The sequence below is a fragment of the Cyprinodon tularosa genome, unplaced genomic scaffold (assembly GCF_016077235.1).
Source record: "Cyprinodon tularosa strain WSP-4 unplaced genomic scaffold, ASM1607723v1 ctg467, whole genome shotgun sequence".
NCBI classification, from domain to species: domain Eukaryota; kingdom Metazoa; phylum Chordata; class Actinopteri; order Cyprinodontiformes; family Cyprinodontidae; genus Cyprinodon; species Cyprinodon tularosa.
The window spans coordinates 1,074,187-1,087,679 of record NW_024039193.1 but is presented as its reverse complement, the minus strand read 5'-3'; the positions used below and the strand labels follow the sequence as shown (position 1 = coordinate 1,087,679).

Here is a 13,493-nt window from a genome sequence, read left to right as displayed (position 1 = left end):
AGAGCCGACGGGTCCGATTTCCTCTGTAAAACACAACAGTTGTATAAGGAAACTTTTCTCTCCTGCAGATACCTTCACAAGCCCTACCTCATTGGCGGAAACAAGTTCGACTTACGGATCTACGTCTATGTGACGTGCTACGACCCGCTCCGTGTTTACGTGTTTTCCGATGGACTCGTCCGCTTTGCCAGCTGCAAGTGAGAATGATGGACATGCTGTGGCTTAACGGGGGGCTGGGACTGGTGCACACTGATGTGATGCTCTGTTTTTACTGCAGGTATTCGTCTTCCATGAAGACTCTGAACAACAAGTTCATGCATCTGACCAACTACAGCGTGAACAAGAAAAACTCTGAGTACCAGACCAACAGTGACGACAAAGCCTGCCAAGGACACAAATGGTTAGTCTACGACTAAACTAGGAGTTTTTTTGTTTTTTCAACCAAGTGTCACAATAACAATGACTAAAAACATATTATTCTTAAAATACCAACTTTTGATTTCAATCAGCTCCTCTGGGAGGTAACCTTAATTTAAAGGACAACAAAATGCTTTTAAAACATGTTTCACAATGAAAATCTACATGGTACAATTTTTTTTATTTTTTTTGCCCATTTTGGGCCGATTCTCCAGTCATGCAAGAATTTTTCAATCGGGCCGACTTTCAGCCTGATGGTGTGTCGTGTAGTGCACAGGGGGTAACGAGGGTCGATCAGCCTCTAACAACCACCTCCCCATCAGGAATCGTAAGGTCGGGAGAAAATCAAACATTCAGTCGGGCGTCATAAGGTGGTCGTGTGCAAATTGCTCAGTGCACAAACAAGTATTCTTCTTCTTTTTAGACGAAAACATAGAATCCTACAGAATCCTTTCCCCCCAGCTGGGATACAAGGCTTCCTGTTTGCAGGGCGGGTCACTCACTACTTGAGCTAGGCAGCTGCTTAAAAGTTCAGAACTCCTCTGTGTTTAACGCTCGGATGCCCCAAATGTACGATTTCTTCTTTTTTTTTTTTTTTATCATAAGCAGCTTGTGATGAATGCTGTTTTCTGTGGGTAAACAAACAGCCATCAGGCTAAGGAACATGTGTTGCTGGTAGAATTGGAACCTATATGGGGAGACCCCAATGGATTTCTAGTCCATCGCCGTAACCTCTCTACCACAACAACCTGAGATCATATACAATTCGCATTTATTTGGAATCGGAATTGAGCGTTAATGCCTTCAGTGTAAATGTAGCCTAAGATACTGTGAGCTGTATAAGGAGTGGATTGGTGAAAAAAAAAACAGATTTTCTTTAAATTAAATCCTCAATGAACAGAAAACAAATTAATTGATTACATTTATTCGTCCATCCCTAGGCTCTATGGCTATAAGCTTCCCAATATGTCAGCCTATAGCTGGCTGTTATAGAGCAAATGCTGCATCCCAATAATCCTAAAAGGTTGTGAAATGATTTTCTCTGCCCTCGATTCCCACATTGGACCTGTTTTTCAGTAGTAAAGATGTTAAAGCACAGATATTATGATGGAGAATAGTGAGAATGTTCTTTTCTATATTCTGTCCACAATATTCTGCAATATTTTTCCTGTTTCATGTTTTCCTGACCTATTGTGGCCCTACTGTTCAGCAGAAAGCAGTTTTTCCCTGTTGGAAATGTTAAAGACGAACATGCTTGTTGTTTGTCTTTTCAGGGCCCTGAAGGCTTTGTGGCACTACCTCGACTCTAAAGGAATCGACACCAACCTGATATGGGAGAAGATTAAGGACATTGTGATCAAAACAATCATCGCGTAAGTTTCCAGTTACGGAGCGTCTCCACGGCTACCAGGGCTTCAGTGACCGCTCTGTGGTGCGATGCTAGTTACAGCCTTCAGGTTGAGAAATAATGATGCCTTTGAAGCGCATCAGCCCTAATGTGCTGTCAGCAGGTTTGCTTGCTGGCGGTGGCTTTTTAACAACCGTTTTTCTTCTGGCTGCAGTCTGGCCTGCCCTTAATATGTTTGGTTATTGAATTCATAAACATGAGGATCAGGCTCACCGCTGCAAATGTTAATTTTGGGCTGCATTTAACGATTATTTTGCATCTTGATTAATCTGTCGATTATTCTTTTGATTTAATCAATTATTAATTGGATATCCAAAGCTTCATTAAAGAAGACTTTTTACTCAATTTAACCAGTTGAATCTAAAACCTTTCCACTTGAGGAGTTTTTTATAGAGCATATTGATAGATGCAAGAAAAAGAAAATGTTTCTACAATTTTGGTATTACTGCTCTGAGTTTCTTCGTCAGCTAAAAGCATGTTTTAGAGTCTCTGTAGTCCAGTTAATGATCTTATGAGTTAGATCTTAATGTCCACAAATAAAGACGGAAATAATATTGTTGGTGTTTAAAAAGGAATTGTAGGGGACTAGCCAAAGCCCCTTCAAGGAAAGTGGGGAAATTTTGAATGGTTACTACTGTAGTTTGCATATTAAGGAAGATATGAACTTAACATGGAGAATAGATTGAAATAAAAGAGGGAGCTTAGTGAGCAGAGACAAAACAAGATATTAGCTTAGCTCATGAAAAAACAAAAGACACCTGGTAGAAAGGCTGCAAAGGTCGTGGCTTTGGAAGCTAAACAGATGCTCAAAACTCAACAACTTTCCACGTGTTTGCTCCTCAGTTCTGAGCCGTACGTGAACAGCCTGATGAAGATGCACGTGAAAACGCCCTACAGCTGCCACGAGCTGTTTGGCTTTGACATCATGCTGGACGAGAACCTTAAACCCTGGATCCTGGAGGTCAACATATCACCCAGGTGACACACGGATCCACGCTGCCAGACGCGCGGCTTCCTGAGCTCATCTTTAACTCTACCTCCTTCTGTTCAGCCTCCACTCCAACTCGGCGCTGGACGTCTCTGTTAAAGGGCAGATGATCAGAGACCTTCTGAACCTGGCCGGCTTCAGGATTCCTCCAAAGGAAGAGGTGGGGTCGTCCTGCAGCAGTGCCTCTAGCTCCACCAGCAGGTGAGGATATGGTTCTACATTTCCTATTTTCTATTACAGTTCCTATTTCTTTTTATGCAACTCTTCTACAAACTTTGATAAAAATCCATGTTTCTGTTTCTAGTTTGAATGGAGGAAACAAAGAGAGGAGGAAACCCAAAACATCTTCTGATGAGAAAGTAAAACGTGCCTTTTACCTCCAACGTTATGCCAACCAGGTGAACAAACACTGCTGTAACCAGGGAGAGTCTATGGACTAATCATCATTTAAAGGAATAGTACACCCAAAACATGATTAGCCTTCATTTTCTACTCACCCCCATGCTGAACAACACTCTGGAGTACTTTTTTGATATCTCAAATGCATCTGGAGATCTGGGAGGCTTCTTGCTGTCTGCTGACATTCAAATAATGGAGGTCTATGGTGTCCGAGACAGAAAGGTCCATAAAAGTCCACAAAAAACGTGTCAATATTCCTCCATACTGCTCGTCCAATGTATTCCAAGTGTCCTGAGTGGGTAGCATCCAGAATTTACTCGAAACGAAGTCATTTAGAATGTTTTTAGAGCATAAACAGTAGTGTATAGGATTTCCTAAAAGCGCGTTCACGAGTCTACGGAAACCGCGGCAGACCAAACCAGATGAAAGTGCGCATTCAGCGTCTGCTCTGCCGATAATGCAAGCGTAGAAGAAGAAATGTGCTGTTTACCTGTGCAAAGAAAGAAACAACGAAAGAAAAATGTCTGAGGACTTCAGTGTTGAGGAAGAGCACGAGTTCTTTGCCGAGCTGAATGCACACTTTCATCCGGTTTGGTCTGCCGCGGTTTCCGTAGACTCGTGAACGCGCTTTTAGGAAATCCTATACACTACTGTTTATGCTCTAAAAACATTCTAAATTACTTCGTTTCGAGTAAATTCTGGATGCTACCCACTCAGGACACTTGGAATACATTGGACGAGCAGTATGGAGGAATATTGACACGTTTTTTGTGGACTTTTATGGACCTTTCTGCCTCGGGCGCCATAGACCTTTATTATTTGAATGTCAGCAGACAGCAAGAAGCCTCCCAGATCTCCAGATGCATTTGAGATATCAAAAAAGTACAGGTGCTGGTCATAAAATTAGAATATCATGAAAAAGTAGATTGATTTCAGTAATTCCATTTAAAAAGTGAAACTTGTATATTATATTCATACATTACATACAAACTCATATATTTCAGATGTTTATTTTGTTTAATTTTGATGATTACAAATGACAACAAATGAAAATCTCAAATTCATCATATCAGAAAATTAGAATATTACTGAAGACCAATAAAAACAAAGGATTTATAGAAATGTTGGCCAACTGAAAAGTATGAACATGAAAAGTATGAGCATGTACAGCACTCAGTATTTAGTTGGGCCTCCTTTGGCCTGTATTACTGCAGCAATGCGGCGTGGCATGGAGTCGATCAGTCTGTGGCACTGCTCAGGTGTTATGATAGCCCAGGTTGCTCTAATAGTGGCTTTTAGCTCTTCTGAATTGTTGGGTCTGGTGTATTGCATCTTCTTCTTCACAATACCCCATAGATTTTCTATGGGGTTAAGGTCAGGAGAGTTTGCTGGCCAATTAAGAACAGGGATACCATGGTCCTTCAACCAGGTACTGGTAGCTTTGGCACTGTGTGCAGGTGCCAAGTCCTGTTGGAAAATGAAATCTGCATCTCCAAAAAGTTGGTCAGCTGCAGGAAGCATGAAGTGCTCTAAAACTTCCTGGTATGTGGCTGCGTTGACCCTGGACCTCAGAAAACACAATGGACCAACACCAGCAGATGACATGGCACCCCAAACCATCACTGACTGTGGAAACTTTACACTGGACTTCAAGCAACGTGGATGAAGTGCCTCTCTTCTTTTCCTCCAGACTCTGGGACCTTGATTTCCAAAGGAAATGCAAAATTTACTTTCATCAGAGAACATGACTTTGGACCACTCACCAGCAGTCCAGTCCTGTTTCTCTTTAGCCCAGGCAAGACGCTTCTGAAGCTGTCTGTGGTTCAAGAGTGGCTTGACACAAGGAATGCGACAGCAGAAACCCATGTCTTTCATACGTCTGTGTGTGGTGGTTCTTGTAGCACTCACTCCAGCTGCAGTCCACTCTTTGTGAATCTCCCCCACATTTTTGAATGGGTTTTGTTTCACAATCCTCTCCAGGGTGCGGTTATCTCTCTTGCTTGTACACTTTTTTCGACCACATCTTTTCCTTCCCTTCGCCTCTCTATTAATGTGCTTGGACACTGAGCTCTGTGAACAGCCAGCCTCTTTAGCGATGACCTTTTGTGTCTTGCCCTCCTTGTGCAAGGTGTCGATGGTCGTCTTTTGGACAACTGTCAAGTCAGCAGTCTTCCCCATGATTGTGTAGCCTATAGAACTAGACTGAAAGACCATTTAAAGGCTTTTGCAGGTGGTTTGAGTTAATTAGCTGATTAGAGTGTGGCACCAGGGGCCATCAATTTTGAACCTTTTCACAATATTCTAATTTTCTGATATGATGAATTTGATATTTTCATTTGTTGTCATTTGTAATCATCAAAATTAAACAAAATAAACATCTGAAATATATGAGTTTGTATGTAATGTATGAATATAATATACAAGTTTCACTTTTTAAATGGAATTACTGAAATCAATCTACTTTTTCATGATATTCTAATTTTATGACCAGCACCTGTACTCCAGAGTGTTGTTCAGCATGGGGGTGAGTAGAAAATGAAGGCTAATCATGTTTTGGGTGTACTATTCCTTTAATGAATATTTAATTCATTTTCAATCAAAGATGAGCAGAGATTCAGTTTTTTGCTTCATTACTCCTGAGTTGAACGATTTAGAAAAAAAACGACATCTCTGACTCTTTTCCTCCTGCCTTATTTAGGACTCTCTGTCATCAGTGTTGGACATTTTGACCCCGGAGGATGTCCGCTTGCTGGCAGAGAGCGAAGACGAACTGACTCGACGAGGACAATTCCAGCGACTTTTCCCATCCCAGTCATCTTCACGCTACCTCCGCTTCTTCGAATGTCCCAGATACCTCAACATCTTGCTGGACGAGTGGGAGCAGAAGTTCTGGGGAGACCGGTCAAAATGTGCGTGTCCAAAAAAAATATGTTCGCTCTGCTGTTTGTTTAGGTTTAGCAGTTGAATACTGAGTGCCAATTGCTGGAGATATATTAGTGTGATGACAGATAGTTGAAGCTGCATCTATTGTGCTTCAGGGGAAAACCTGAAGTTTAATTTAGAAGAGTGAAATCCTTATAAGCAAGTCAGAGAGAGTCTCACTGAAATGACTATGGTAGTTAAATAGATACTGTCCTTAAAAGCTCTGAAATCCCCTTTTTTAATGTCTTTTGTGTGCAGGTATCAGCCTCCTGAGAGGCCTCTGTCAGAAGGGAATCCATCTTGGAACCAGTGATCCTGCCCACATGGTGAGCAGCTCCGGCTTAATCCCTCTCATTGATCGTCTCATCAGATCGGAGTTATTTAGTCAAAGAAGCCATTTTATTCTGTTTCCATGAAGAAAATGGAAATGGAACAACGCAGCAAACAAAAGACTCAGTCAAAAGGAAATATGTGACATTTCTTTCATCTTTTCAGTCACTCATTTGATTTGCTTATCATTTTCATTAAATCAAACAATTGGAGACACGCAGAGACATCTGGCATTTGTAAGATTTCCAGACTGAAATTGAAAATCAGAACACATTTTCTTTCGATCAGGGAAAATAAACCAGTCACTGACAGCAAAGGTCTTTAATATAGAAGTTGGTTTACTGCCTGAGGGACCCGTCACACCTTGCCAGCATTTGCCCAACATTCCCGAATCTCCTAAAAGGCTGGAATACGCTGAACTTTCTATGCATTTTTTAAAATTTTGGGTGATTACATAGCCGATTCATAGCGAGTCCAGAACTTATGTTCAATGACAGCCTAACCCCTTGCTCACACTGGCTCCGGTGTGGTTACAGAGCCGACGGAGACAGCAACTCCCGCACACCCCCTCTCACCCCGCCCTTTTGACTACGGTGCAGTGCGGCTCTGCGGCTCTGGCATCAGCTCCGGAGATTTAACTCGCGACAACAGAAGTTCACTTGAGTTCACGTAACTTCGAGCCATAACACGGCCCAAATAAGGATATTTGCGAGAGCTTATTGCGGAGGGCTCCGGCACGCCGCAAGGATAGCTTTCTTGCTGAGTTTTCTGCAGCGCCGGAGTGTCTCGGTAACCGCAGCCGGACAGCTCAGCAGCCGGTGGGAGAGGTTTACGTCTTTTTAATGACTTGGAATCACTGCTGGGCCGCACCCACCGCACCGCAACAGTAAGACCGGAGTCGGTGTGAGCCGGGGGTTACTTGTGCATCATGCACAGCAGCCTAATGCCCATTATATGATGCACAAGCATCATTTAATGTGCATTACAAAGCATCAGTTAAAGCTGCTCCCCTAGGTGCATTGTTGCTCCGGAGGGGAGCAGTGAGGCGCCTGGTCTGCATAAAAAGATGTCTTTAATCATGGTATTAACCTAGCTGAAAAAAAAAAATCAATTACAAGAAAAAAAAGGTTTGCAGTCACAGCAGATTCGACCAGCGGGAGAATCCATCACACTCACCTTCTTGCTCACCTTATGATGGGGATGAACTCTGGAGGAGAACTGATGCTTTCCTCCTGTGAACTCCCTTTCATGCTTAAATGCTGCCAATATGCCATTAAATAGTTGCTGTAAGTGAGGAACACGTCAAATACGTTGATATGCATTGGAGATAAGTTCGTGATAAGTTATGCACAAGTTACTCATAGGTTTTGGATAAGCACTTAACATATGTCAACGATCAGATAACTTGCCTGGAACTTATGCCCCACGTATAGCGTACGCTCAGCGTGCTCATAACGTATACAAACGTACCCATAACTTATCCAACGTATTCCAGCGTTTTGCCAGATTTTTCGTATTTCAGTCATTAGCTGTCTAACTCATCAAGGTGTGACAGAGTCAGTTTCTTTCAGGCAGCTGTTTGTTGAAGCTGCTTCCTTTTAAAAGTGAAGCTTCACTAAATCACAAGAAGCTGAAGTTATTTCAATTTTATTTCTAATAGTAAATGTGTTGATTTATTTTTACTGAAAAATAAGCTCTAAAAAGGTATTTATACAGTTTTCTAAAAGTTTTCTATTTGGTGATGAGCTTTGAGGTTGGAAAGCCTCTCTGCCATCACCCTAATCTGTAGCTCAGATTCAGGTCTGGGCTGTTGCTCTTACACTAATACCAAACACTTTTTATCACATGGGAATAGGGGTGAGTATTGGCAAGGGTGTAGTGGTGCGATATGCATCGCGATACTTGGCTCACGTTACGATATCACAAATTGCAATATAAAGATATATATCGTTATACTTCCCAGCTAATATTAAAATTAAATGTAGAGATCAAAAAGCAAGTGCTGTATATTCAGTAGAAGTTATTCATCATTGAGTTATTTTGTTATGGTTATGGTTTGTTTGGTAGCCATGTTGTCTGAGGTTTGAGTCACTCTGCATCTGCTTCTGTGATTGCCTCTAAGCAAAAGAGCTTCAAGGCCCGATCTACCGCAGCGGGGGTGCTGAAGTAATGCATATTCAACCATTTTTTTTATGGGAAAAAGATTTTAGAAACTTAAGGATCGATATTATATTTATATAATATATGTTATATATATTATAAATATCACAATATATTGCCAAATCCATTTTTCCCCCATTTTTCGGACTGGTTTGATAATCTCTTTATCCTTTTAGCAAATTAGTTTAATATCAACTCCAGACGGTTCAGCAGCAGCAAAACTCAAAAAAAGAAAAAGTACAGATTAAAGAGAGAATTGAAAAAGCTTCCTGGATGGGAAGCGATACGTCGTCAAACTTGGAAACAAAGTCAAGCGAAATCTTTTTTGATTTTTCTGGAAAGATTAAAGAGTCACCCCTATTTCTCCCCCCACCCCCCGCTGTGGCTCCTTGTAATGTCTGGGGTCAATATGAACATTTTGATCCCAGCGTTGAAGACACTGCACGGCCAAGCTGCTGAATATTAGCCAGACTGGTTTGATGTATACAAGACGTATCAGTCTGCTGTTAGAGCCTGACTGCAAAGGAGGGACTAACCGAGTCACAGTCATCAGGTTAGATGGCGGCGACTCATTTTGTTGTCCATGAAACATGTCAAAGTGAGAAAAGGAAATGCATCCTTTTTAAAAAGAAATCACGCTAAATACAGTAGCAGTCATTCATTCCTTACTACTCAAACGCCAGCTGAATGGCAGCCTACTTCCCTGCAGCAAAATCCCCTCAAACTTCCAGCCACTGGCCTCCTCCTGGGCATTCATATTTCTTTACTCAGACTCCATCCTTTCACCAAATGACAGGGTCTGGCCAGGAGATGATGCTTTTCTTTAGATCTTAATGTCCACAAATCATGACAGAATATTTTAGTACAAAGATTGATGTTTAAAAATCAATAATAGGGAACCAGCCAAGGACGCATCAAGAAAGATGGGGAAAATTTTGAATGGCTACCACTGTATGTCCGTTGTTGAGGTTTTCAAGTTAGAAGAGCCTTAATTAGGACATCAGAAAGGCCAACATTGACACAGTTCGTCATTGAGTTCGCCGTCTTGCTGTTATCTTAGGAGAAAGATGCTGAGAGTCACACATTTCTAAGTCCCGCCTCCTCCTTTTTGATTGGTCATTTTGATTTGTGAAAGGTGCAGAAAAATAAACCCAACGTACCTGCTGCATAAATTAAGAGTATTACTTTGAATCTACCAGATGTATGAATCATTTTGGACTCATTTTTGGCTTCTGTGAACCTTTCTGTGCCTTTTGTGATGCTAGCTATACTAGTCCTAAAAAGGTCTTAACGTTTCAATTTTAAATCTGTTCTTTGTTTTAATCTATTATAAAAATTCTGTTGATCCTAATCTAACAGAGAGGCTCCCTTAGGCTGCTGATTATTATCATCGTTATCCTCAAAGATAGTTTGTTGTTTTTCATGGTGCATAAACAGCTCAATAGTAAACGGTAACCTGGAGGATTTGATTGGTTTCACGGCCTGTTAATTCTGGCCGTTTTTGAGAAAATTAACTCAGAGCTCAAGCAGTGGATCAGATTGGTGTAAGTAGATCAGGGCTTTATGAATGTTGTTTTTCAATGTCTCCTGATTGGTGCAGACCTGTTGATAATCCATCTGTGCTTAAGCACGATTTCTGTTTCAAGCAAATTTAATCAAGACCCAAGCAGATAGACCAACATATGCTGGTTGTAAACGGTTCTGTGAACCATTGCAAAACTCCATTCTAGTTTGAAGTAAAGTTGTTCAGTCTGAGCGACTTTACTTCCAACAAGCTTTATGTTTGGCTTATAATAATAATATTACAAGTAATAATAATTGAACTGTATTGATCTCACATTGGATAAATTTATCTCTGCATTTAACCAATCCCCTTTGGGGATCAGTGGGCTGCCATTGTGTGGCGCCCAGGGAGCAGTGTGGGATTAAGGGTTTTGCTCAGGAACCCAGAGCTCAGGCTGTGGGGATAGAACCGGGTACTTGCAACCTTCTCAGAGCACAAGCGCACTGCTCTAACCACTAGGCCAACACTCCCTTAGTTATTATTGACACAGTACGCAGTCAGTCTGTGGATCCACAGAATGATTGAGATACATCTTCGACACAAACTGCAGTGAGACCAAGAGGAAAACGTGTTTCTCTCTGGTTGTCTCTGCAGTGGTCCAAGAGCCCAGGACTGCCCCCCAGGACTGCCCCCCAGAGGCTACAGAGTCCATCCAGATCCAGGTAAACCAGCATTTCATGGTCTTCATCATTTTGTGTTTCTGGAAAGTTCAGGAGACGGCAGCTATGTTGATAGAGCCACCTGATTTTTTATTTTATTTTTTATATATATTATGGTTTTTTTAATCAACCAATGGAACAGAGCCATTACTTTAGCCAATCAGAAAGAGAGTAGAGCAGATTTTAGCAAAGCGGACCCCAGTTGGTCAGGGTTTTTTTTTTGTGTTCTGTCATTTCAACATTTTAGAAGAACATAACAGACGGCTGGCTCACAGGTGACATGAATGAAAATAATGTTTGGAAGTTTTAAAGTTTCATCAGAGGGGAATAAAACAAACCTACAAAGAAAATAAAATCTTTGATCAGTGTTAAAGCCCCTTTCGCTCCTTGACGATTTAGCCAGCGAAGATCCTGACTTCCCAGAATCTTCTAAAACGCTGGCATGCCCTGAACTTTATTTGTATTATTTCAATTTTGGAAGGAAACATGGAGTATTTACAATGAATCCAGAGGAAAAAGGAGGGTGTAGCCTCACAGAACCGCCACAGAAGAGACATTTTACATGCAGAAGTACCTGACCCTCATTCTTTCTCTGTCGATCTGCAGGGTGGTGGTCAGTCATCAGACCAACGCCTCTGATCAGGATCGCTCAGACCCCGAATCAGCGTCGGTCTCCTGTCAGCCCGGCTCCCAAAGTCCCGGATCAAGTGTGACCAGCAGTTCCTATGCCAGCCCTCAGCACAGCCTCACCCAGAACCGGCTGTCCTAGAACTGACAGAACCCTGGCTCCATGGAGCTCCTGCGCAAACCACCCTAATCCAAGAGCTGGAGGTGTTGTCTGTTTATTTTAAGCAGACTGCCAGCTGATTTGGCCTTTGGAGAAAAAGCAAAAAAAAAAAAAAAGTTTTTCTTTCTGGTATTTAGTGTTTTCATGGTGCCTCAAAATGTGGGTCATCCTACTTTAAGGGAAAATGACTTGATGACCCAGCTGCAGTGGACGCAATCAGAGCTTCAGAACATGTGGTCTCCTTGGATCAGAACTTTCCTGCTCTGATCCGTTCCGTGTCCCATCAGTGGAGAAACATGAACTTATGGTAGATTTATTTTACTGACTGTCAAACGTAGGAAGCAAGCTTAAAGGACTCAAGTGGTCGCCATGGTAACGGGAGGTGAGAGGATGCAGACAGAGTTCAGATTCTGCCTGGTAGAGTCTGCGCTGCTGTGTATCCTGCTCTGTAGACGTGTTTTCAGAAGGAGAAATCACTGTGATTAACTCTCCCGAGCTGCTTAGCTCCTCACAAGGTGCCATTTTCCTCCTCTGCCTTCAAGCTGATGCCTCTGCAAGCTGAGGACAGGAAATACTGGGCTCCTGTATTACCGAAGCCTTTTAGGAGCTCCACCTGTTCTGCTTTGAATCTGACATGTTTGAAGACGGCCGTTTATTTGAGCCCACTGTGGTTCCTCTATTTGGGTTTCAGATGGACGTGCGAACTTCCTACCTCCGTCTTGGTGAAGGGAAGCAGGAAAACGGCGGGAAACCAGCCGTTCTGAGGCCCCCAAACTAAGGATGCAAAAAGCTGAACTAGTGTTGATTAATGTCTGCAACAGTGTTTACTAAAATTAAACATTTTTAAAAGTTTTTTTTTTTTTGTCACATTTTGTTTTGTTTTTAACCCTCTTTGCACACGACTGGTTTCTGGTTTTGTGAAAGCTGCTCCTCCTCAGCAGAACTCTGAGGACAATGTTTAATATCATCGCAGAACCAAAACCAGTTTTCACTGATTAAACGTCAGACTGGAGTGACGTGGCGCTGCCATGTAGTTACACGTGACAGTCACTGGAGGCGCTGCTGCACATTATTAGAGAATTTTAACCATCACCTGCCTTAGAGTTGTGCCTTGTGTTTTGTTCCAGTGACTCACAGAAAAGGGTGTCTAACATCAGGGAGTTTCTTGCTTGACAAACTATTTGAAGTGGTTGCTTTGAGTCAGCAATTTCCCCAGTTTGGGGTCTAAACTATTTTCGAACTGACAAGTGTGGAGTATTAAGACCTTTTGTCATGAAAAACACAAAATATAGCATTTCAATAAAAATGGTACTAACTTCCTGCATGGGAGATAAAGATAATATCTTAAATGTTTATTGACTTGGGCAGTGAGGGTCATGAGTCTGTTATGTGGTGGGAAATTTAGAGGTTTGAGTCATCTGGTTAGTTGGTGCAGTGATCATCTCTGCATCTCTACCTCCATGCTGCCAGCAGGTTCTTTCTAAACTCCCACTTATTCCGTTTGTTCTAATAACAGCTACAGATGTTTGCACAGAAAAGCGTGAATGGGCTTTAAATCTACCACCCCAGTGTGTGTCGAGCTGCTGTTGATTGAAAAAATAGATTTGCTGTATAGATTGGCCACCGCTGTGTGACGGGAGCTGTGACGCTCTCACCTCTGTATTACTGATGATGGATCTCCTCTGGATCCATTTTCAACAAACCTTGTTTTCTTGATCAAGGCTGTTGTAAATGCTCAGGATTATAAAGAGAAAATAAAAGTTATTTGTCTTACGAGTAAAAATTTGCGGCTCATTCTTAAAGCATTCAAGTCGATGTTTCTAAATGCAGTTCAGTTTGGTTTATTGGAAAGATCAAAT

The 13,493-nt window shown here is 41.9% G+C and overlaps 1 protein-coding gene across 3 annotated transcripts in view; it reads left to right on the top strand.

The window, feature by feature from the left end:
* ttll4 (tubulin tyrosine ligase-like family, member 4) overlaps positions 1-13,417 on the top strand; it is a 42,057-nt gene extending 28,640 nt beyond the window's left edge. For all 3 annotated transcript variants that reach the window (XM_038301389.1, XM_038301390.1, XM_038301391.1), the window contains 10 exons: positions 69-197; positions 278-400; positions 1,692-1,790; positions 2,669-2,803; positions 2,877-3,014; positions 3,118-3,211; positions 5,911-6,121; positions 6,393-6,460; positions 10,783-10,850; positions 11,454-13,417. In XM_038301389.1, the coding sequence (XP_038157317.1) occupies positions 69-197; positions 278-400; positions 1,692-1,790; positions 2,669-2,803; positions 2,877-3,014; positions 3,118-3,211; positions 5,911-6,121; positions 6,393-6,460; positions 10,783-10,850; positions 11,454-11,616 (1,228 nt within the window). In that variant the 3' untranslated portion in view covers positions 11,617-13,417. The remainder of the gene's footprint in view (positions 1-68; positions 198-277; positions 401-1,691; positions 1,791-2,668; positions 2,804-2,876; positions 3,015-3,117; positions 3,212-5,910; positions 6,122-6,392; positions 6,461-10,782; positions 10,851-11,453) is intronic.
* The last annotated feature ends 76 nt before the right edge of the window (positions 13,418-13,493 follow it).